Source organism: Dictyostelium purpureum, assembly GCF_000190715.1.
Source record: "Dictyostelium purpureum unplaced genomic scaffold DICPUscaffold_258, whole genome shotgun sequence".
NCBI lineage: Eukaryota > Evosea > Eumycetozoa > Dictyosteliales > Dictyosteliaceae > Dictyostelium > Dictyostelium purpureum.
In genome coordinates, this window is record NW_003519594.1 from 1 (window position 1) to 23,465 (window position 23,465).

General features: G+C 23.5%; 8 protein-coding genes across 8 annotated transcripts in view; 5 read left to right on the top strand and 3 right to left on the bottom strand.

Annotated features, from left to right (window-relative positions):
- Nucleotides 1-1,515: 1,515 nt before the first annotated feature.
- Nucleotides 1,516-1,835, top strand: DICPUDRAFT_155672 (uncharacterized protein; the record flags this gene model as incomplete). Its single annotated transcript, XM_003291065.1, has 2 exons — nucleotides 1,516-1,528; nucleotides 1,609-1,835. The coding sequence occupies 2 exons, from the start codon at nucleotides 1,516-1,518 to the stop codon at nucleotides 1,833-1,835; spliced, it is 240 nt and encodes a 79-aa protein (XP_003291113.1).
- A 456-nt stretch (nucleotides 1,836-2,291) lies between these two features.
- Nucleotides 2,292-3,421, bottom strand: DICPUDRAFT_81799 (uncharacterized protein; the record flags this gene model as incomplete). Its single annotated transcript, XM_003291074.1, has 3 exons — nucleotides 2,292-2,530; nucleotides 2,636-3,170; nucleotides 3,404-3,421. 3 exons carry the CDS (start codon nucleotides 3,419-3,421, stop codon nucleotides 2,292-2,294), a joined length of 792 nt encoding a protein of 263 aa, XP_003291122.1.
- Nucleotides 3,422-7,046: 3,625 nt separating this feature from the next.
- DICPUDRAFT_155676 (uncharacterized protein) lies at nucleotides 7,047-7,379 on the top strand (the record flags this gene model as incomplete). Its single annotated transcript, XM_003291066.1, has 2 exons — nucleotides 7,047-7,059; nucleotides 7,159-7,379. 2 exons carry the CDS (start codon nucleotides 7,047-7,049, stop codon nucleotides 7,377-7,379), a joined length of 234 nt encoding a protein of 77 aa, XP_003291114.1.
- A 2,540-nt stretch (nucleotides 7,380-9,919) lies between these two features.
- DICPUDRAFT_81800 (uncharacterized protein) lies at nucleotides 9,920-12,487 on the bottom strand (the record flags this gene model as incomplete). Its single annotated transcript, XM_003291075.1, has 5 exons — nucleotides 9,920-10,111; nucleotides 10,236-10,384; nucleotides 10,448-10,611; nucleotides 11,959-12,073; nucleotides 12,481-12,487. 5 exons carry the CDS (start codon nucleotides 12,485-12,487, stop codon nucleotides 9,920-9,922), a joined length of 627 nt encoding a protein of 208 aa, XP_003291123.1.
- A 397-nt stretch (nucleotides 12,488-12,884) lies between these two features.
- DICPUDRAFT_92612 (uncharacterized protein) lies at nucleotides 12,885-13,718 on the top strand. Its single transcript, XM_003291067.1, has one exon. It carries the CDS (start codon nucleotides 13,176-13,178, stop codon nucleotides 13,329-13,331), a length of 156 nt encoding a protein of 51 aa, XP_003291115.1. The 5' UTR covers nucleotides 12,885-13,175; the 3' UTR covers nucleotides 13,332-13,718.
- Nucleotides 13,719-15,384: 1,666 nt separating this feature from the next.
- Nucleotides 15,385-16,022, bottom strand: DICPUDRAFT_155682 (uncharacterized protein; the record flags this gene model as incomplete). Its single annotated transcript, XM_003291076.1, has 2 exons — nucleotides 15,385-15,408; nucleotides 15,600-16,022. The coding sequence occupies 2 exons, from the start codon at nucleotides 16,020-16,022 to the stop codon at nucleotides 15,385-15,387; spliced, it is 447 nt and encodes a 148-aa protein (XP_003291124.1).
- A 4,653-nt stretch (nucleotides 16,023-20,675) lies between these two features.
- Nucleotides 20,676-21,956, top strand: DICPUDRAFT_81802 (uncharacterized protein; the record flags this gene model as incomplete). Its single annotated transcript, XM_003291068.1, has 3 exons — nucleotides 20,676-20,698; nucleotides 21,295-21,364; nucleotides 21,708-21,956. The coding sequence occupies 3 exons, from the start codon at nucleotides 20,676-20,678 to the stop codon at nucleotides 21,954-21,956; spliced, it is 342 nt and encodes a 113-aa protein (XP_003291116.1).
- Nucleotides 21,957-22,464: 508 nt separating this feature from the next.
- The window catches only part of DICPUDRAFT_81803 (uncharacterized protein), a gene marked incomplete at both ends in the record, with an annotated part of 1,454 nt that continues 453 nt past the window's right edge, over nucleotides 22,465-23,465 (top strand). The window contains 2 exons of the mRNA XM_003291069.1: nucleotides 22,465-22,476; nucleotides 22,924-23,428. Coding sequence (XP_003291117.1) covers nucleotides 22,465-22,476; nucleotides 22,924-23,428 — 517 coding nt within the window. The remainder of the gene's footprint in view (nucleotides 22,477-22,923; nucleotides 23,429-23,465) is intronic.

A 23,465-nucleotide genomic window follows, 5' to 3' on the forward strand; every position in this document is an offset into this window, starting at 1 on the left:
TCTTTTCTAAAGCTTTAGGGTTGATGATGCTGCTGCTTATGAAAGCTGATGCTGATGATGATGAGGACTAAGATGAATGCCGGTGAGGATGCTGATGATGACCAATATGAATGCCGGTGTGGATGCTGATGAGGACCAAGATGAATGATGATGAGGACCAAGATGAATGATGATGAGGACCAAGATGAATGCTGATGGTGATAATGCTGAGGACCAAGACGAATGCCGGTGAGGATGCTCATGATGATGATGAGGACCAATATTAATGCTAATGATGATGAGGACCAAGATGAATGCTGACGATGATAACGCTGAGGACCAAGATGAATGCCGGTGAGGATGCTCATGATGATGATGATGAGACCAAGATTAATGCTGAAGATGAATGCTGCTGAAGATTATAATGCTGAGGACTAAAACAATGAATGCTGAGGAATAAAAAAAAAATAAAATTAGTATTTATTTTTATCACCTATTATATATATATATAATTACCTGTTTGTTTGTTCACTTGGCTATTATAAAAAATAAAATAAATGTATATTGATAAAACGAAAAAAAAAATGAAAATGAAAAAAAAAAAAAAAATTTCCCCCACACACCACAAAAAAAAAATTTTTAATAAAAAAAAAAAAAAAAAAAATTTAATTTAAAAAAAAATGAAATTTACCACACCCACCAAATTTTTACAAAGGAATAAGAAATTGCGAACATTATTAAAAATTAAAATAATAATAATTTTAAACTAATATAGCCACTATAGATTTTATAATAATAGTTTTTATAATTAAATTTAATCTAAAAGTATAATAACTATAAATATTTATTTTAATATTGATTCCTAAAGAAACTATAATTGTTCGGTTTAATTATTCAATTTAATTATATAAATAATATTTTTTAATTAATAAATAAAAAATTAAATAAAAAATAAAAAAAAAAAAGAATTTGAGAAAAATTTATAAAATGAAACTCACACAAAAAAATGATTATTTAAAATTAATTAAAAAATATTATTAAATAATTAAATCAAAACACTATATACACAAGCATTAGATAATGGTTTCATTATGGGTAGAGGCAACAAAACAGTAGTGGAAGCAGCAAAGTTTTTTGGATAATGTATTTTTAGTTTATGGTTTACCGATATCAATTGTTAGTGACAATGACTAAAGCTCTGAACCCATTTTTTTATATTTATTGTGGTGTGTAAATAAATAAACAAAATAAAAAGGGTTTGTAGATTTTTTTTTTTTTAATTTTATCAATTTTTTTTATTTTTTTTAATATTTTATTTTTATAATTATTTCCATAAAATTCTTTTTTTTGTTTGGGTTATTTTTTTTTAATTTTTAAATTAGTAATTTATAAATGTATGTTTATTTAAATTTGTATTACCATCTTGAATTGAAAAGTCATTTCATAAATTTTGATTTGTATAAAAAAAAAAAAATTTTTTATTCATTATAAAATACAATTAAATTTTTATTAAAAAGATAAAATCTATATTATAAAATGTCAATTATCAGTAAATATTTATAAAACTAAATTTTAAATTTTAATAATATATATTAACATTCATATTTATTTTTTATATTTTTTATATAGAATCTATTTCATTAATGAACCCAGTTAACGGTGCCTCATCTGAATTAATGTTAAGCTCCTCTGGAAGTGTCTCATTCTCTGATAATAATTCTGCTTGGTTTGGCAATAGCTTAGGTGGTGGCAGTTCATGTGGTTTCAATCCATGTTTTAATCCATGCAGTGGTGGTAACACTAACATTATCAATATTGATATCGATATTGGTCATCGTCGTAGAAGATGCTGTTAAATTTACTCGAAATAAATAATATAAATATATATATTTTTAATAACACTTATAAAAAAATTTTATTTAATTTTATTTTCTTTGTATTTTTTAATTGATTCCATCATCATATTTATCGAAATTGGGTAAATAGATGATGGTCAAACCATTTATTTTTTCCTTTTTTTTATTTTTAAATCTAATTTAATTTTATAACTAATTTTAATTTTGATTGATTTTTTAATTTTTAATTTTCTGATCAGCTCTTCTGCATTTACTTTGGTTGAACATCACACAACAAACACACACAAATAATTTTAATAATGTAAAATATAGCACACCAAACCAAAAATAATAATTTTAACATTAGCGAAATATGTTTAAAACTTTTATAGAACAATTTAGAAATCAATACATTATTTTAAAACAACAACAACAATAACAAACCCACACACATAGAGTTCAGTTTGAATATAAAATTTACCTAGTGATATTTTTGGTATCTTGATTCTTTGTACCTGCAGAATATGTACTGATTTCTCTAAATAGTTTTTCTAAATCTTCAATATTTGAATACTTGAGACATTTCTTTATAACTTCTTTGGTAATCTTTGGGTAGTCCGCTCTGTTTGAACTAAACTTATCTAATGTCTCTTGAATATTACCGATATTTAATGTTTTTAAATGTAGTAGTATATAAATTGGTGATTTTAATTTCTCTTTATTTAATTGGTGATGATTTTAATTCCTCTTTATTTAAATTTCTATATGATGATGATGGTGGTGGAAGTGTTATATTACCATTATTAATTATAAGCTATTACTGTTTTTATTGTTGCAACCGCTACTCCCATTGCTATCATTACTATTACAACTTGCGCTACTACTGCTACTACCGCTACTCCCATTGCTATCATTACTACTACAACTTGCGCTTCGGGCTAAACTGATACTATTATTATTTAGATTGCTATATTCACTAATACTATTTAAATTATAGTTACTATTACTATTTTGTAAACTGAATGTTGTAGGTTCCGGTGCTGTTGTTGTTGTATTGTTATTACTTTTACTATAACTATTTTTTAAACTGAATGCTAATGCTACTGTTATTGTATAATTATTACTATTACTATTTTTTAAACTGAATGATGATGATGAAGCTACTGTTGTGTTATTATTGTTATTGTTAAAATTGATATTGATATTATATGGTTCTATGATATTTACTCGATATTTTAATAGTAATTCTAATGATTTAATTGATGATATTGAAAAACTTTTTTTATTAATTGTGTAGTTTGGTAAAAATGTTGGTACATTTAATGATATGAAATGATAGGAAATACCCCAATGCTTCTGTATTATCTAAATAGTGTGCACATTCTACTAAATCAAACATGTGTAGCTGTTCTTTTTTTTTCTTTTCTGTATAGTAAAATAATTAAATTTGCATCTCTAAAAAAAACTTTATGTCTCTAAATTTTATTAATATATTCATCTGCCTGTATTATAATTAATAATTTAAAGTGTTATTACATATGTTTACTTTATAACAATAATCAATTAGTCTAAATGTTATTACCACTTACTTTTAATTTAAATTCCATAATTTTCTTTTGACTATAAAGCCCAATAATCTTATGTTTAAATTTAATTCTATTAAAGTAGAATTGGTTTATTGTGGTTGCAGCTGCGGTTGGGAATGTTGTATGTATCTATTGTAATGTTTCTTTCTGCAATATCAATTGTACCACGAACTAAAAAATATCATTGTTTAAAACTATTTGAACTATCTGTAATTTCTAATGCATTCAATATTATATTTTCATTTTGTGATTTTAATATCTTTAAATCTGAAACTAATTGTCCAATAAAATCAATATCTAAAAATAAAATGAAAAATTATAGAATCTTATATTCTTTATACCTGTTTCATAGTTAAAAATTGAATTAATAATCGAATCACTTTATATATTTGTATTTATATATAATAGTAGTACATACTTGATGATTGAATAGATTCAAATTTTTCCACAGTATCGAACATGATTTAATTTTACATCCGACTTTATATTGATTATTATAGTTTGATTATTGAATATAAAACGAATGACAGTACCATGTTACCATTTAGTAAAAATTCCATTGAATAATCACTTATTTTCTTTGTAACTATTTATTGGTGATACGTCTACGTGTAGTAATTTAGTAATTGTATATTATTTTTAATTAGTATAACATTATATATTAAACAATTTAGAAATAGTATGTATAATTATTTACCTTAACTAATGTGTCTTTGTATTTCGCAAAATATATATTGTTTTTCCATTTTGAAAAAAAATATTTATCATTACTATTATTATTATTATCATTATTATTATAATAGTACCTACAATAAATGATGATAAATTTAAAAAAAAAAAAATAAAAAAAAATAAAAAAATTCAAAATTAATTTTTTTATTTTTTTTTTAATTTTTTTTTTCTAAAAATAATAAATTATAATATCTTCACCATCATAAACATTACTTTATTATAAGTTTCATTTTTTTTATTTTTTCAATTTGATAGTATTCATTTTATAAAGTTGTTGATAATTATAATGATATTAATTTTAAAAAAAAAAAATTTTAAAAAAAAACCGAAATAAAAAAATAATAAAAAAAATAATATTCTCTAAAAAAATATTTTAAAAATTATATAAAAATAAAATTATATTATGAAGAGCTATTTTTAATAAAAGGAAAACGGTAAAAAATAAACATAATATTTATAAAAAAAAAAATTTATAAAATTTTATTATATTTTATTTGAAAATTTAATTATTAGGATATTGAAAATAGTAAAATCATTTGATGTTCCAATATATTTTCCTGGCCAGGGAAAATGTATTTCTTCCATCAAATAGATTGAACTATTATACCCTATTATTTTTATTATTCTTTTTTTTTTTTTTTTTTTTTTTTTTTATAAAATTATTAATTATTATTGATTTACTAAAAGTTCTTTTCTAAAGCTTTAAGGTTGATGATGCTGCTGCTTATGAATGCTGATGTTAATGAATGCTGATGATGATGAGGACCAAGATGAATGCTGATGATGATAATGCTGTGGACCAAGACAAATGCTGATGATGATGATGATGAATGCTAATGATGATGATGAGGACCAAGATGAATGCTGATGATGATGATGGTGATGATTGTGAGGACCAAGATGAATGATGATGATGAAGCTGAGGACCAAGACGAATGCCAGCGAGGATGCTAATGATGATGATGATGAGGACCAAGATGAATGATGATGCTGATGCTGAGGACCAAGACGAATGCCAGTGAGGATGCTAATGATGATGATGATGCTGAGGACCAAGACGAATGCCAGCGAGGATGCTAATGATGATGATAATGCTTAGGACCAAGACGAATGATGATGATGATGAGGACCAAGATGAATGCCGGTGAGGATGCAGATGATGATGAGGACCAAGATGAATGCTGATGGTGATAAGGTTTAGGAACAAGACGAATGCCGGTGAGGATGCTAATGATGATAATAATGAGGACCAAGATGAATGCCGGTGAGGATGCTAATGATGATAATAATGCTGAGGACCAAGACGAATGCCGGTGAGGATGCTCATGATGATGATGAGGACCAACATAAATGCTAATGATGATGAGGACCAAGATGAATGCTGACGATGAATGCTGCTGATAAATGCTGCTGATGAATGCTGCTAATGATGAAAATGCTGAGGACCAAAAAGAATGCCGGTGAGGATGCTGATGAGGACCAAGATGAATGCCGGTGAGGATGCTGATGATGATCAGGACCAAGATGAATGAGGACTAAGATGAATGCTGATGGTGATAATGCTTAGGACCAAGACGAATGCCGGTGAGGATGCTCATGATGATGATAATGAGGACCAAGATGAATGCTAATAATGATGAGGATCAAGATGAATGCTGAGGATGATAATCCTGAGGACCAAGACGAATGCCGGTGAGGATGCTCATTATGATAATGCTGAGGACCAAAACGAATGAATGCTAAGGAATAAAAAAAAAAAAATAATTAGTATTTATTTTTATAACATATTATATAATATTAATATATAATTACCTGTTTGTTTGTTCGCTTTGGCTATTAGAAAAAATAAAATAAATGTATATTGATAAAACGAAAACGAAAATGAAAATGAAAATAAAAAAAAAAAAAATTTTCCCCCACACCACAAAAAAAAAAAAAAATGAAATTTAATTAAAAAAAATTGAAATTTACCACACACACAAATTTCTACAAAGGAATTGCAAACATCATTAAAAATTATAATAATAATAACTTTTAACAAATATAGCCATTTAGATTTTATAATTAAATTTAATCTTAAAGACCACTTTAAGGAAAGTATAATAACTATAAATATTTATTTTAATATTCATTCCTAAGGTTTTCCGTTAACAATTGTTAGTGACAAATCCTATTAAAGGATTTTTTTTTTTTTTCATTATTATTTTATTCGCATACAAATAATAATTTAGTTTTATTTTCATTTTACAATAAAAAAAAAAAAAAAAATAATAAAATATAAAAAATAAAATTAAAAAGAAAGAATAGTTTTGAAAATTATAATTTTTTTTATAAAATAAGGAAATTAATAAAAAAAATAATTGTAAAGGTTATAATTTAATTTATATCTTTTTTTATATTAATGATTAATGATTTTTGATATTTGATTTATAATTTTTATTTTATTCTTTTAAATGATACCTAAAACATTATACTTATTTTTTTATTGTAAAAAATAATTTTTAAAAAAAATAAAATTAATTTTTTTTATTAATTAATTGATTATTTATATTATTTAAAAAACTATATTTAAAGAAATAAAAATAGATTATTTATTTAATGATTAATTTAATATTAAAAAAATTAAATTTATATTTAAAATTATAAATATGTGTTTTTTTAAAAAAATTAAAATTTGTAATAAAAAAATAAAGAAAATTATAAATTTACTGTTTTTATGATACTAATAATGCTTTGATGTAAAAATTAAATTTATTTGTTTATTTAATTTTTATTAAATCAACTTGTTGTAAGTTATTTCTTTGGATGAAGATCTTTCACAAATTTACCAATGTATAAAAAAAAAAAAAATTTAATTTTCATTTAAATTAAAATCAAACTATATATTAAAAAAATAAAAAAACTATATTATAAAATGTCAATTATTAGTAAATATTAATAAAGTTATATTTAAATTTTAAAAATATAAATATTAACATTTATTTTTTTTTTTTTGTTTTTATTTTATTTTATTTAATTTTTCATAGAATCTATTTCATCAATGAACCCAGTTAACGGTGCCTCATCTAAATCAATGTTAAGCTCATCTGGAAGTGTCTCATTCTCTGATAATGAATCAGTTTGGTTCGGTAATAGCTTAGGTGGCAGTTCATGTGGTTTCAATCCATGTTTTAATCCATGCAGTGGTAACAGTAACATTATTAATATTGATATTGATATTGGTCATCGTCGTAGAAGATGCTGTTAAATTTACCCTAAAAATAAAATATATTTATATATATATTACCTAAAACTGATTCGAGTATATTTTATCTGTGAAAAAAAAAAATATCACTTATAAAAAAAATTATATTTAATTTATATTATTATTTATATTATTTTATTTTTTTTATTTTAGTTTATTGAATTTATTAGTTCTGTTCTCTAGAAGATGGTTTGGTAAGTGAGGTTGGTAGAACTGCAGAGATATTTTATATCCAAATTGGTATTGGTGGTAAATGTTGTGGAGGTACCAATGGTGAGCTGTTGTTATTTTATTAAATGGTGGTAATTTTAAATTATTTGATGATGGTGATTTTTTTTTAAATAATGAGTTCCAAATTGATGATGAACTATTTTTTGGAATTTAATGCTGTGTTTGGTTTAATACTACCACCAATGTTGTCATTTCGTCAAACTTTGTTTGAATCAAGATATCTATTGATCATTTCCACCTGGTTTATTGGAACTCTTCAAACTGTCAGAGTTTAGCATTACGATCTTGATATTCGTCCTAAACAAGTTCTAAATCAATAACCTATTTACATCTATTTTCGATATCTCATAAGAGTGATTCTTTGAGGTACTAAATTTTAAAAGTTGAAGATTTGTTTGTTCTTTTAAAAAATTTAACTTTTCTTCCATTCTTTGTCTTATCTCCTTCTTCGATATTTCCAATTTTCATTTCTAACTGTTTCCAAATGAACCTTTTGAGTCAGAAATCTCTAATTTTCTATATTGTTCAACCTGTATCATCATTTCAGTTGGAAGCTCGTCATCGAGATTTCTTGGATCTACTGCTATTTATTTGACTTTCTATAAACTGTTTGGTTTTTAAATCTTTTTCCATTGCTAAATTCTCTCTCTTTTGCAATTCTATAACTTTCAAATACATGTTCAATCTCTTTGATTCTATAACTATTGATTTCTTCCATGTGCTAAATTCTCTCTCTTTTGCAATTCTATAACTTTCAAATACATGTTCAATCTCTTTGATTCTATAACTATTGATTTCTTCTGAAGTATTCAATGAGATGATTGGTGAACTATTAGAACCTGCATCATCAGTTTGCTTAGAAACCTATGCTGATGGATCCCCCTATCAGTACGAGAACTCGGTGAAACTTTTGATACACCAACTGGAGTATCATGGCCAATGTTGAAAGATTCTTTACTGAATTTATCTTGAAGAATTGTAATCTCTGATTTAGAATAGTATTGTAATTTTCGGATTGAAGATTTGGGCAAATTCTAATTGTTCTAAAAGTCTTTCTCTTCTTTTTTAAATAATTGCTTTTCTAATGAAATATATTTTACTTTTAATACTTGATCTTTTTCTCTAATGACGGAGGCAATTGAAGTAGATTGTAAACCAGATGAACGAGGGGAATCATCAAAAGATTTCTAACTCCTTAATATAACCTTTGGAAATTTTGATTTCGTTTTCTGCTTTTGATAAGAGAATTTAAAGCTACACTTGTTTGTTGATTAGTTTTAGCCCTATTCTTAATGTTTTGATTTTTCCAAAAAATTCTACTTTTTTAATAAACCATAAACTTTCTATTCTCTAAAAGTATTTATTGAGATAAATTATCATTCGAGGATGCATCCACATTCTCAAATTAGATTTGGGTCAATTATGTCGAAATAAATACAACATACAATTTTTTTTTCAGGTAGTCTTGGTGCACTACGTTTATACGAGTATTGTCTTGGTCTTGCTGCTATTGCTTCTGGTTGTTTTTGTTGCTGTTGTGGTTGTGTTATTATATGTTCACATACTTTGTATTTCTTGTTATGTTCATTTTGTTTTCTAATTTGTCTCTGAAAGCAGCTTATATCGTTTACTCAATTCTTTAATGATTTGTTCTAACTGGTATTGTTTCTGGTTGTTGTTGATGTTGTGGTATTATTATTTGATCACCTACTTTGTATTTCTTGGTATGCTCAGACAGAGACATTAATATTATTTTTATAGTTTGAAGAAAATTGGAAATTTGAAGTTTGGGAGATGGTGAAAATATTTTTTAATGGCTATGAGCTGCTAGCTGATGATGAACTACTATCTGATGAACTGCTATTTGATGAACCACTGCTGATGATCTGCTATTTGATGAGTCTGAAGAATCTTTCCAGTTTGAAGAGTTACCTGCTATTATACCTGTTGATATGCTAGTTGATCCACTTGTTCATGTGTCACCTGTACCACCTGTACAACCTGTACCACTTGTGCCACCTGTGCTACCTTCACCACCCGAAGTAGCACAACCTGCAGCACCCGCAGCGATGGTACTGAAAAATATGAGGCGTTTCATTAATTATATGATAATAAGTCGAATTTGGTGATGTTTGGGTGTGACTGTTATTTCTTAATGAGGACTGCCTTTGGCTTGATACTATATTGATTTTTAACTATTATTATAATAATATGTTTAATATTAGCTTTCTTAAAGGTTTCTAATAACTGAGGACTGATTATTGATTTATTTATTATTATTTTTTTTATATAGATGACTAAAATTGGAGTATTTAAATATTGTGCTCTATTTTAATTAAATTTCTATATGATGATGGTGGTGGTGGAAGTGTTATATTACCATTATTAATTAAAAAGCTATTACTGTTTTTATTGTTGCAACCGCTACTACCACTACTTATATTGCTATCATTACTATTAAAATGCTTATGCTGCTTTAACTTGCGCATCGGGCTAAACTGGTACTATTATTATTTAGATTGCTATATTCACTAATACTATTTAAATTATAGTTACTATTACTATTTTTTAAACTGAATATTGTAGGTTCTGGTGCTGCTGTTGTTGTATTATTGTTATTACTATTACTTTAACTATTTTTAAACTGAATGCTAATGCTACTGTTGTTGTATAATTATTATTATTACTATTGTTTAAATTGAATGATGATGATGATAAAGCTGCTGTTGTGTTATTATTGTTATTATTGTTATTATTGATATTGATATTATATGGTTCTATGATATTTACTCGATATTTTAATATTAATTATAATGATTTAATCGATGATATTGAAAAACTTTTATTATTAATTGTGCAGTTTGGTAAAAATGTTGGTACATTCATTGATAGGAAATACTCCAATGCTTCTATATTATCTAAAGAATATGCACATTCTACTAAATCAAACATGTGTATCTGTTCTCTTTTCTTTTCGTATAGTAAACTAATTAAATTTACATCTCTATTAGTACCTTAAAAAAAACTTTATGTCTCTAAATTTTATTAATATATTCATCTGCCTGTATTATAATTAATAATTTAAAGTGTTATTACATATGTTTACTTTATAACAATAATCAATTAGTCTAAATGTTATTACCACTTACTTTTAATTTAATTTCTAATAAACTTAATAATTTTCATTTTACCATATAGCCCAATGATCTTATGTTTTAATTTAATTAAAGTAGAATTGGTTTATTGTGGTTGCAGCTGCGGTTGTGAATGTTGGGTATTGAAATTGGTCATGGGTTTTGATGAATAGTTTTTACATACTGGTGTTTGTTCTATCATTTTAATACAAGATAAAAATAGTATTTGGTTATAAATAAATCTTATAAAAAAAAAAATTGAAAAATGAAAAAAAAAAAAAAAAAAAAAAAAAATTAATTTTTTTTTTTTATTTTAAAATTTAATTTTTTTTTTTTAAATTTTATAAAAAATTAAATTTGATAAAATTTGATTTTGGTAAGATTTTTAAATTTTAAATAATTTTTTAAAAAAAATAAAAACAAAATAATTTTAAAAAAAAGATTTTTTAAAAAAAATATAAAATCATCAACTAATAAAAAAGAATTAAAATAAAATTTAAAATAAAGAATGCCAAATATTTAGCTTTTCAATGTACATATATTCCCAAACATTTCCAAAGACACACAACAATCAAACGGATTTAATAATTAATTTTTAAAGTTAATAAAATGGAACTAATACCATTATTTTATTTTATTTATTTTATTTATTTATTTTTGTTTTTTTTTTTTTTATATACTATTAGCCACTCTTTGTATTGAGTGTTTCCAGCTCAACCACGGGGAGGTTAGTATATTTGAGCCGATAGCTAACTATTATACCACCACCCACAGTATAATAATTAGCCCTTTGAATTATCAGAATAGAATACAGGACCAAGCGGGCATGGTACCTATTCCATCAATACCAAACCAGCCTTGATACTTCACACTTGAATCTTCATACTTCATAGACTTGAATCTTCTTGATTAAGAACACATAATTTAGTTTTGATAAGGGACCTATGCGTGGTGAACACTTGATAGCCTTGAATTTTCTTGAAAGTTTGGTAAATCTCAGAATACAGATACCAAGAGGGCCCTACCTGATACCTATACCATCAATATACCAAACCAGCCTTGACACTTCACACTTGAATCTTCATACTTGATAACCTTGAATCTTCTTGAAAGTTTGGTAAATCTCAGAATACAGATACCAAGAGGGCCCTACCTGATACCTATACCATCAATATACCAAACTAGCCTTGATACTTCATTTTCTTGAATCTTCATACTTGATACCTTGAATCTTCTTGATTAAGAACACATAATTGAGTAGTTTTGATAAGGGAGATATGTATGGTGAACCCTTATCAACACTATGTTTAGATCTTTTTCTTGAATGTAATTCTGTAATAATAATATTTGAAAATATTGATTACCTATAATATTTTTTTTTTTTATTAATTATTATATTTTAAGCAAAAAAGGTATTAATTTTATGAAAAATTATATTGGAAATTAATAAAAAAATTATTTATAAAATTACAGTATTTGATTAATCAATTAGCTCGCTTACTGTTATTTGTTTTTTTTTGTTTATTAAATGAATAAATAAATAAATAGTTCAAAATAATAATTATAATTAATATCTATACCATTCACCTGTCAGTTTTTTAAAGAGATCCACATTCAATAATAAATGATTTGATATATGTCCGGGCATATATCCATTATATTAAGGAAATATGGTTTAAAAAACGGAGGATTACCACGATGCCAAACACTATGTGAATGTCACACCCTTGCTCCCTTACGGGCCATTAATAAGGTTACTTTGACATAAATAAATAATTAATTATTATTATTTTGTTTACTATTTATTTACTATTTCATTTATTTGTTATTATATTTATTATTATATTTTTTATGATTGATTTTTTTTAATTTTATTTTATACTAAAATTTATTAAAAATATTTTTTAAGAAAAAAATAAAAATATAAATTTAAAAATGTGTTGTAAAATTATGGGGCATCTTTTTAAAGGATTTTTTAAAACACACATATTACCGCCATATTTATTTTTAAAATTCAAAAAATTTTATAAAATTTTTTTAAAATTTTTCCCAATTTTTTTATTTTTATTTTTATTTTTATTTTTATTTTTTTCAACACACAACAAACACACACACCCACACACACAAATAATTTTAATAATGTAAAATATAGCACACCAAACCAAAAATAATAATTTTAACATTAGCGAAATATGTTTAAAACCTTTATAGAACAAGTTAGAAAATCAATACATTATTTTAAAACAACAACAACAATAACAACAACTAACCCACACACATAGAAATTAGCATCATTGAAGAAATATAGAAAATAGACGCAGATCCACAAACATAAATTAAAACCATTCATTACCCCCACAGTATCTGCTGTCGTCGATATCATGAATGAAAGGTTTTTAATCAATAATATAAATATTTAGCATATGTTTATCAAATGCACAGCGAACCTATTAAAAGAGATTTTATACTATTTACAAGTAATAATAATAAACACCAATCCAATCATGAACTATTGCTCAATAATAATAATAATAATAATAATAATAAAAATAATCTCAAATTAATATCAATAACTATTGTGGAAATGTAAATTAAAACCTCTGCATATTGCAACTTATTCTCACATCTTTAATTAAATAAAAATATACAGGATAAAGAATAAATCAAACTAACAAACACAATTTAATAATGTAGATGGTGTCTAAATAGTTAAAGGTGAATATTAGAATATGACCTACCCGAAATCTTTTCAGTATTAGGTTCTGAAGCATCATCAAAACAACATTTTAGTAATTAATCAAATAATTCAAAAAAACAATCAAATATATATTTAAATATCGAAATAAATAAATTTAATAATAGAGCACAATATTTAAACACTACAATTTTAGTCATCAATATAAAAAAAATAATAGTATTAATTCGGTAAATCAATAATCAGCCTCAGTTATTAGAAGCCTTTAAGAAAGCTAATATTAAAACATTTTATAATAATAAAAAATCAATATAGTGCCAAACCAAAGGCAGTCCTCATTAAGAAATAACAGTCACACCCAAACATCACCAAATTCGACTTATTATCATATAATTAATAAAACGCCTCACATTTTTCAGGACCATTTTGCAGGTTGTGCTGCTGCAAGTAGTGCTTCTGCTTCAGGTGGTACTACTGCAGAGGTGGCACAAGTGGTACAGGTGACCAACAAGTGGATCAACCAGCATATCAACAGGTATAATAGCAGGTAACTCTTCAGACTGGAAAGACTCTTCAGATGCATTAGAGGACTTTTCAAGAGGTTCATCAGATAGCAGTTAATCAGATAGTAGTTCATCAGATAGCAGATCATCAAATAGCAGATCATCATCAGCTAGTGGTTCATCAAATAGCAGTTCATCAGACAGTAGTTCATCATCAGCTAACAGTTCATAACCATTAAAAAATATTTTCACCATCCCCCGAACTTCAAACTTCAAATTCCTAATCTTCTTCAAACTATAAAAATAATATTAATGTCTCTGTCATATGAGCATACCAAGAAATACAAAGTAGGTGATCAAATAATAATACCACAACATCAACAACAACCAGAAACAATACCAGTTAGAACAAATCATTAAAGAATTGAGTAAACAATATAAGCTGCTTTCAGAGACAAATTAGAAAACAAAATGAACATACCCAAGAAATACAAAGTAGGTGTTCAAAGTTAGAGTCAGAAATCTCTCAACACAAAAGGTTCATTTAAAAACAGTTAGAAATAAAAATACTCAATTAAAACTGAAAATTGAAAATATTGAAGAGGAGATAAGACAAAGAATGGAAGAAAAGTTGTTTCTTTTAAGAGAAAAAACAAATCTTCTACCTTTAAAATTTAGTACCTCAAAGAATCACTCTTAAGAAATCTCAAAAATAGGTTATTGATTTAGAATTTGTTTAAGACCAATATCAAGATCGTAATGACTGTTTGAAGCGTGCCAATAAAACAGGGTGGAATGATCAAGAAACAATTTAATTCAAATGACAACAATATAAATCAATTTTAAATAATATGGCAACTAATCAAGAGAGGCAATAAAAATTAGCAATTCATCATTTAAACCCTACAATACTATGAACAAATTAAATTTAACCCCAAACAATGTTATAGAAATAATAAAAAAATAAGATAATAAAAATATTATAAACTTAAAAGTTTTTTTTATATTTTAAAATTTAAATATCTTTTTAATGTATAATCTTTATTTAAATATATTGGCCAATTTAAAAACCATATTTACAAAGAATAAAAAAACCCCAATGATTGATTGCTGTATTAAAATGTGTTGATACAGAATTAGAATTTAAATTTAAAATATTAAAATTAGTTTATTTTATTTATAAATATATAAATAATTATATAATAACATAATAGTTACCTTAAGGAATACCCCAATATACTTTGAAAAACCAACGTAATGACACTGAAAGAATGTTTTTGAAATATTACCATTTGAAATGAAGGTTGATAAAGATGAGATTGTTTCTGGGATGTAGTTGACTTTTTTTTAATTTCATCGATTTCAATAATTGAAACAATGAATGAACGATTTTATTAATAATTTAGTCTTCATCGATTTCTAAAAAGAAACATAGAGTAAAGTATTTAAAGTATTAATTTAATCGCCACCTATTTCAATATTAATCTAGAATCCATTATCTAAAAGATCAACATCATTTTAATGTATATCTTCATCTTTGTCTTAATTGCCTTATAAAGCTTTCAAATCATAGTACTGCAATAAAGTATAAATGAAAAAAATTAATATATATTTCACATTATCTATTTAATATATAAATATGAATGTGTAAATTACTTACATGGATTTGATCAAAAGGTTGTTCACAAAGTGGGCAGGTTTGGTCACTAAGTGATCTTCTTAAAATACAATCATAACAAAATTTATGACCGCACATAATATAAGACAAATGGAGTGGTTCTATTTCTCCTGAAATACAATTATTGCAAAAACCTTTCATTTTGTCTTTTATTAATTTTTGGTTTTCTTCCCTTTCTTTTTCTTCTTTTTCCCTTTTTTTTATTATTTCCAAATATTTTGAACCAAATATCCATTCTTTTTCTTCTGAGGTTTTTGATGAAATAGCGGATGGAGCAGATGAATTTGGTGGTGGAAATTGTCCAAGTTGTGATGGGGAAGTTGTTAAACCAAATATATGTGATGGGGATTGATTATTTGGTTTAACATAAAAATTATTGGTTATTGGGGTATATTGTTTTTTCATTGTAGTATTTAAATATTGTGCTCTAATATTAAATTTATTTAATTCGATATTTAAATATTTGATTGTTTTTTTGAATTGTTTGATTGATTGCTAAAATCCTGTTTTGATGATGCTTCAGAACCTAATACTGAAAAGATTTCGGGTAGGCCATATTCTAATATTCACTTTTAGCTATTTAGACACCATCTACATTAAATTGTGTTTGTTAGTTTGATTTATTCTTTATCCTGTATATTTTTATTTAATTAAAGATATGAGAATAAGTTGCAATATGCAGAGGTTTTAATTTACATTTCCACAATGAATAAATAACCTCTATATACTTGAACAGTTCTAATACTTGGCAATTCTGATTATAAGTTTGCATTTATAAAGTTGAAAAAATGGTGGGAGATGCTAGTAGAAGGATGAAGCATAATACTATATGAGAATTTGAGTTTCTGCGACTTTGTGACTTTTTATGATAGTTATTGATATTAATTTGAGATTATTATTATTATTATTATTATTATTATTATTATTATTTCTTGTAATTAGTATAAAATCTCTTTTAATAGGTTCGCTGTGCATTTGATGAACATATGCTAAATATTTATATTATTGATTAAAAACCTTTCATTCATTATATCGACGACAGCAGATCCTGTTGGGGGTATTGAATGGTTTTAATTTATGTTTGTGGATCTGCGTCTATTTTCTATATTTCTTCAACGATGCTAATTTCTATGTGTATGGGTTGGTTGTTGTTATTGTTGTTGTTGTTTTGAAATAATGTATTGATTTCTAAATTGTTCTATAAAGGTTTAAAAATATTTCGCTAATGTTAAAATTACTATTTTTGGTTTGATGTAATATATTTTACATTATTAAAAGTATTTGTGTGTGTGTGTGTGTTTGTTGTGTGTTGAAAAAAATAAAAATAAAAATAAAAATAAAAAAAATTGGGAAAATTTAAAAAAAATTTTATAAAATTATTTGAATTTTAAAAATAAATATGGCGGTAATATGTGTTTTAAAAAAATCTTATAAAAAGATGCCCCATAATTTTACAACACATTTTTAAATTTAAATATATTTATTTTTACTCAAGAAATAGTTTTAATAAATTTTTGTATAAAATTAAAAAAAATTAATCATAATAAATATAATAATAAATATAATAATAAATAAATGAAATAGTAAATAAATAGTAAACAAAATAATAATAATTAATTATTTATTTATGTCAAAGTAACCTTATTAATGGCCCGTAAGGGAGCAGGGGTGTGACATTCACATAGTGTTTGGCATCGTGGTAATCCTCCGTTTTTTAAACCATATTTCCTTAATATAATGGATATATGCCCGGACATATATCAAATCATTTATTATTGAATGTGGACCTCTTTAAAAAACTGACAGGTGAATGGCATAGATATTAATTATAATTATTATTTTGAATTATTTATTTATTTATACATTCAATAATAAACAAAAAAAAAACAAATAACAGTAAGCGAGCTTTAAAATTTTTATCAAATACTGTAATTTTATAAATATTTTTTTATTTATTTCCAATATAATTTTTCATAAAATTAATAACTTTTTTGCTTAAAATATAATAATTAATAAAAAAAAAAAATATTATAAGTAATCAATATTTGCAAAGATTATTACAGAATTAGATTCAAGAAAAAGATCTAAACAAAGTGTTCACCATGCATAGCTCCCTATCAAAACAACTAAATTATGTGTACTTAATAAAGATGATTCATGGCTATCAAGTATGAAGATTCAAGAGTATCAAGTATCAAGGCTAGTTTGGATATTGATGGGTATAGGTATCAGGTAGGGCCCTCTTGGTATCTTTATTCTGAGATTTACCAAACTTTCAAGAAGATTCAAGGCTATCAAGTATGAAGATTCAAGTGTGAAGTATCAAGGCTGGTTTGGTATATTAATCTGTATTCTGAGATTACCAAACCAAGGGCTAATTATTATACTGTGGGTGGAAGTATAATAGTTAGCTGTCGGCTCAAATATACTAACCTCCCCGTGGTTGAGCTGGAAACACTCTTTACAAAGAGTGGCTAATAGTATAAAAAAAAAATAAAAAAAAAATAAATAAATTAAATTAAATTAATTAATTTTATTTCAACTCATATTAACAAAAGAATCCAATTCAATATTGCAGGCCAAATAAATATACACCCTTTACTAATAATAAAATAACTTCTATAAAATTAAAAATATACAAATAAATAAATATTTTTTTATATGAAATATTTTCTAATAAAATTTATTTATTATTTATTATTATTTAAAAATCTATTCAGTCAGATTAACAACTCAATAATTTAATAAAATAATAAAAATAGGTGTAAATAAACCTTAAAAAAATAAAATAAAATAAAATAAATAAATAAGTGTAATTAAACTTTTAAAAAAAAAAAAAATAATCCCCAAAAAATTAAAGAAAAAAAATGATTTTTAGGATTTTATAATAAATTTTTAATGATAATGAAATGGTATAAATACCATTAATTTATTTATTTATTTATTTTATACTTTTTGCCTTTGTTTTTATAAAAAAAAAGATACCATGGGGAGGTTAGTTATATTAGAGCCTACCATGCCTAAACTAAACACCCCGTAGTGGTTAATAATCTATACTGCATCTCTCAGTATGCCTTAACCACTACATGGAAATATATTAATTTTATTCTTTTTATAAACTATCTTTTAGTTTTTTTTTTTAATTTATGGTATTTTAATTTTTAAAAGATTTTTTTTTTATAATTAAAAATTAAAAAAAAATTTGAAAATTTTTAAATTAAAAATTTAAATACAAATAAATAATTTTTTTATATATATATTTTAAAATTTATAATATTTTTTTTCAAATATCAATGAAAACATTCACATAAATAGTTTTAAATAAAAATAAAAAATCCCATCAAAAATAACAATAAAAAAATTTTGATAATATATAAAACCTTAAAGTAAGTAATTAGCAAAATATCATAAAAAAAAAAAAAGCTAGAAGAAAATAAAAACAATATACTAACACAAACTATTTTATTTTGTAAATCTAGTGAGAGCTAATACTACTTTATTTATCAAGGAAAAAAGAATTTTCAGAAGAGGAAATGATTTTAAAGGAAAAGATGATTAAAAATAAAATCAATTAAAAAATATAGTGAAAGAGATAGTGATAGTGACAGTGGCAGCAGCAGCAGTAGTAAAGAAGATAGCAACAGTGATAGCAATAAAAAATAAAAAGATCATTTTATTTATTTCTAAAACATAATGTAATATATTCAAAATTATTTTTATTGTGTTTGAATATTAGAATTTTATTTCTTTTGTTTTTTTTTTTTATTATAATGAAAATGAGGGGTAGATTAATTCATTTTAAAAATTAATAGTTTTAATAATTAAATTAAATTAAAAAAATAAAATAAATTATTTCATAAATATATAATTAAATAAATAAACATATAAAATTTAAATAGCTTTTTATTTATTAAATGATACCCTGGATTTTCTTTAATAGAAAGTAAGTTTCTTTATCTTTTACTTTATTTTATTAACTTTAAAAATTAATTATAAAATCCGTTTGATGGTGGTGTGTATTTGGTAATGTTTGGGAATATATATGTACATTGAAAAGCTAAATATTTGGCATTCTTTATTTTAAATTTTATTTTAATTCTTTTTTGTTGATGATTTTATATATTTTTATTGAATGAACTAATCTTGAAGAATTTGATTATTGCCCCATAATAAAATAAAAAAATAATCATTAGATAAATAATTATTTACATACTGTGGATGTTGAGTTTAGGGGAGAAAATTATTATTTTTTGTTGTTAGGGTGAATATATTCTTTGATTATTTTTGAATGGTAAAGTTTGATTTGGTATCTATCTTTAAATCTGAAACTAATGGTCCAATAAAATCAATATCTAAAATAAAATGAAATATTAATTAATATATTATTTGAATCTTGATAAATTACTACTACTTTTTTTAATTTATTTAAATATTTTAAATTATAAAAAAATTTTTTAAATTTCCATTTTTTTTAATTTAAACTAAAAATTAAAATCCCACAATCTTTTTAATTTTATTTTTTTTAATAATTTAAATTTTCTTATTTTTATTATCTATCAACGAGCTAGTCACTGTAGGCCTCCGGAACTATTACGCGGGGCTAAAGGATTTCGATAGTTCTTATTTTTTTTTTTTTTTAAAAAAAAAAAAGATTGTATAATTCTTTTTTTAAATTGTATGATTATTTTTTAAAATTTATGTTACAAGTGGAATAAAAAATATTAGATATTTAATATATTAAAATTGAAAAAAAAAAAATATCAAAATGATGATAATTTATTTTAATTAAAAATATTATATTTAATACATACAAAAAATATTTAATTTGTGATGTTTGGGCTTTGAGTTAATAGAATACCTTGTGGGAAAAGAACATGTAGATTCTTAAAAACCTTGTCTGAACGGAACATGTAGATTCTTAAAAACCCAGTCAGAATAGCCAAAACGGAACATGTATAAAATTAATATGGGAAAATGAAATTTTTCTAAGTCTTTTACCATATTAATTTTATATGAGAGATTGAAATTTTTCTAAGTCTTTTACCATATAAAATTAATATGAGAGATGAAAATATTTCTAAGTAAGAACCAAGTAAGAACAGAACATGTAAAGAGATTTTGTTGAAGCTTTAGATTTCTAGATTTTCTATTATAAATTGAATTAATATTTTTAATTACAACTCTGAAATTAATTTTAAAATTTTATTTACCATTTAACTAATATTTGAATGTAAGTTTTTATTTAAAATATTACATTAATTTAATCTTATAAAATTTATAAAGATTTATTATTCTAATACCTACCTTATTTCTTTAGTAAGAAGTAATTTCTTTCTTTTGTAAGGAAAAAAAAAAAATTTATATTTTTATTTTTTTATTTTTATTACACAATTAAAAAAAAATTGGTAAAATAAAAATAAAAAAATTAATATTAAATTAAATATTAAATAAAAAAAAAAATTTTGGTTAATTAAAAATAATCAAAAAAAAAAAAAAAAATTTATTATTTTAATATTTAAAAAATAAAAAATAAAAAAAAAAAAAAAAATTTTGAAAAAAAAAATTTAAATTTTTCTTTTTTATTAAATTATTTTACACACCAATTTTTATTATTATTTCTCTTATTATTTCTCTTATTATTTGTAAATTCTTTTTATTTTCTTTTTTGGTTTATCAGGATGGATGATGTAAATTTTGATAACGATTTCAAAAAAAAATATGTAAACTTTTTTTTGGGAGAAGATAGAGTATATATATATATATTTGGTCCAAATTATATTAAAAGTCAAAATAAGTAATGAAATTGAATATGAATATTTTAAAATACATATTTTAAAAAATAATAATATTACATCAAAGGGCTGGGCAGATACAAAATGGATAGATGAGGAAAAAAAGGTAGATGAAGAAAAAAAAAAAAAAAATTAAATACCAATAACTAAAAATAAAAATAATCAATAAATTCTTTTGATCTCTTTATTTATTTATTTATTTATTTATTTATTTATTTATTTATTTATTTATTTATTTATTTATTTATTTTTTTTTTTTTTTTTTTTTCTTTTTTTTTTATGTTTTTTACTTATTCAGTTATGGTTAGTTGGTTGTCCAATTTGGAATAAATTTTTTTTTTTTTATGCATATCTAATATCATTTTTCTCCAATGATTTATTAAATCGTAATCCGGGACATCAATTTGTGGTCGAGGAAGAGTTATCTTTTCTTATTAACACTGTCTTGAAGTCCATTGAATCAGGTCAACTGGAGACGTGGATTTATCGCACAGTGGAAGAGCACAAACCATTGGTTTGGGTCTCGCATCCGTTAATTGGTCTTTGAAAACCGGATTATGGTATTTGGTCCCAATTCAACAACCAAGCATTCAATCAATAATTCAACCATCATCAATAATAGTTTTAATTCTGCATTTTATAAACTCAGTAAAAATAATTTTTCATATTAAACATATATTTCTATTGATAAAATAAAAAGGAAAACAAAATTCAATTTTGTAATAAAAAAAAAATAACTGAATCATTCGATATAGGTTTAAAATCATTGTACCAATCATCCGATGAAAAAACCAAAACCTCATTAAATAATATTGAAATCGATTCCATCCAAAACGAAACCCATAGTGACTATTCTGATAGTGAAGAATATTCAAGTAATGAAAGTTTTTAAAACAAATCATTTTATTTATAATTTGCACAAAAATAACATAATAAAAATAAAAAATTATATGAATTATATAAATAAAAAATATATATTTTAAAATATTTTTTTAAAAATTTTGTATTGGATTACTTTCATATTTTATCTTAATTTAACATTTTTATGTAAAAATATGTTAAAAAATGTAAAATAATTAAAATTATTTTTGGCTTTATATTTTTATGTAAAAAAATGTAAAATAATGAAAATTTTTTTTTTGGTTTCATATTTTATCATTTTTTGTCATATTTTTACATAATCCTACATAAAATTACATAAAAATGTAATTACATAAAAATACATAAAAATGAAAAAAGTGTGGTTCGAGGTGTACTGCTGTATTTTTATTAACCGTGCCCAACTTATATGCATTGTGTTAAAACTCATACCAAAACAAAAAACACAAATAAAAAATATTGATGACTTAATGTATCAGTAAGAATAATTTACACTTTAAAAAAAGAAAAAAAAAAAATTATGGAATTTATTAGAAATTAAATTAAAAGTAGGTGGTAATAATATTTAGACTAATTGATTATTGTTATAAAGTAAAAATATGTAAAAACATTTTAAATTATTTATTATAATACAGGCAGATGAATATATATTAATAAAATCTAGAGATATTAAGCTTTTTTTTGAGACTAATAGAGATGTAAATTTAATTAGTTTACTATACGAAAAGAAAAAAGAACAGCTACACATGTTTGATTTAGTAGAATGTGCATATTCTTTAGATAATATAGAAGCATTGGAGTATTTCCTATCAATGAATGTACCAACATTTTTACCAAACTATACAATTAATAATAAAAGTTTTTCAATATCATCGATTAAATCATTAGAATTACTATTAAAATATCGAGTAAATATCATAGAACCATATAATATCAATATCAATAATAACAATAACAATAATAACACAACAGCAGCTTCAGCTTCATCATCATCATTCAGTTTAAACAATAGTAATAGTAATAATTATACAACAACAGTATCATTAGCATTCAGTTTAAAAAATAGTTATAGTAATAGTAATAACAATATAACAATAGTAGCACCAGAACCTACAACATTCATTTTAAAAAATAGTAATAGTAACTATAATTTAAATAGTAGTATTAGTGAATATAG

Excerpts from the sequence above, each read along its gene's own strand:
- DICPUDRAFT_92612 (XM_003291067.1), top strand. The coding sequence starts at position 13,176 with ATGCACAGCGAACCTATTAAAAGAGATTTTATACTATTTACAAGTAAT.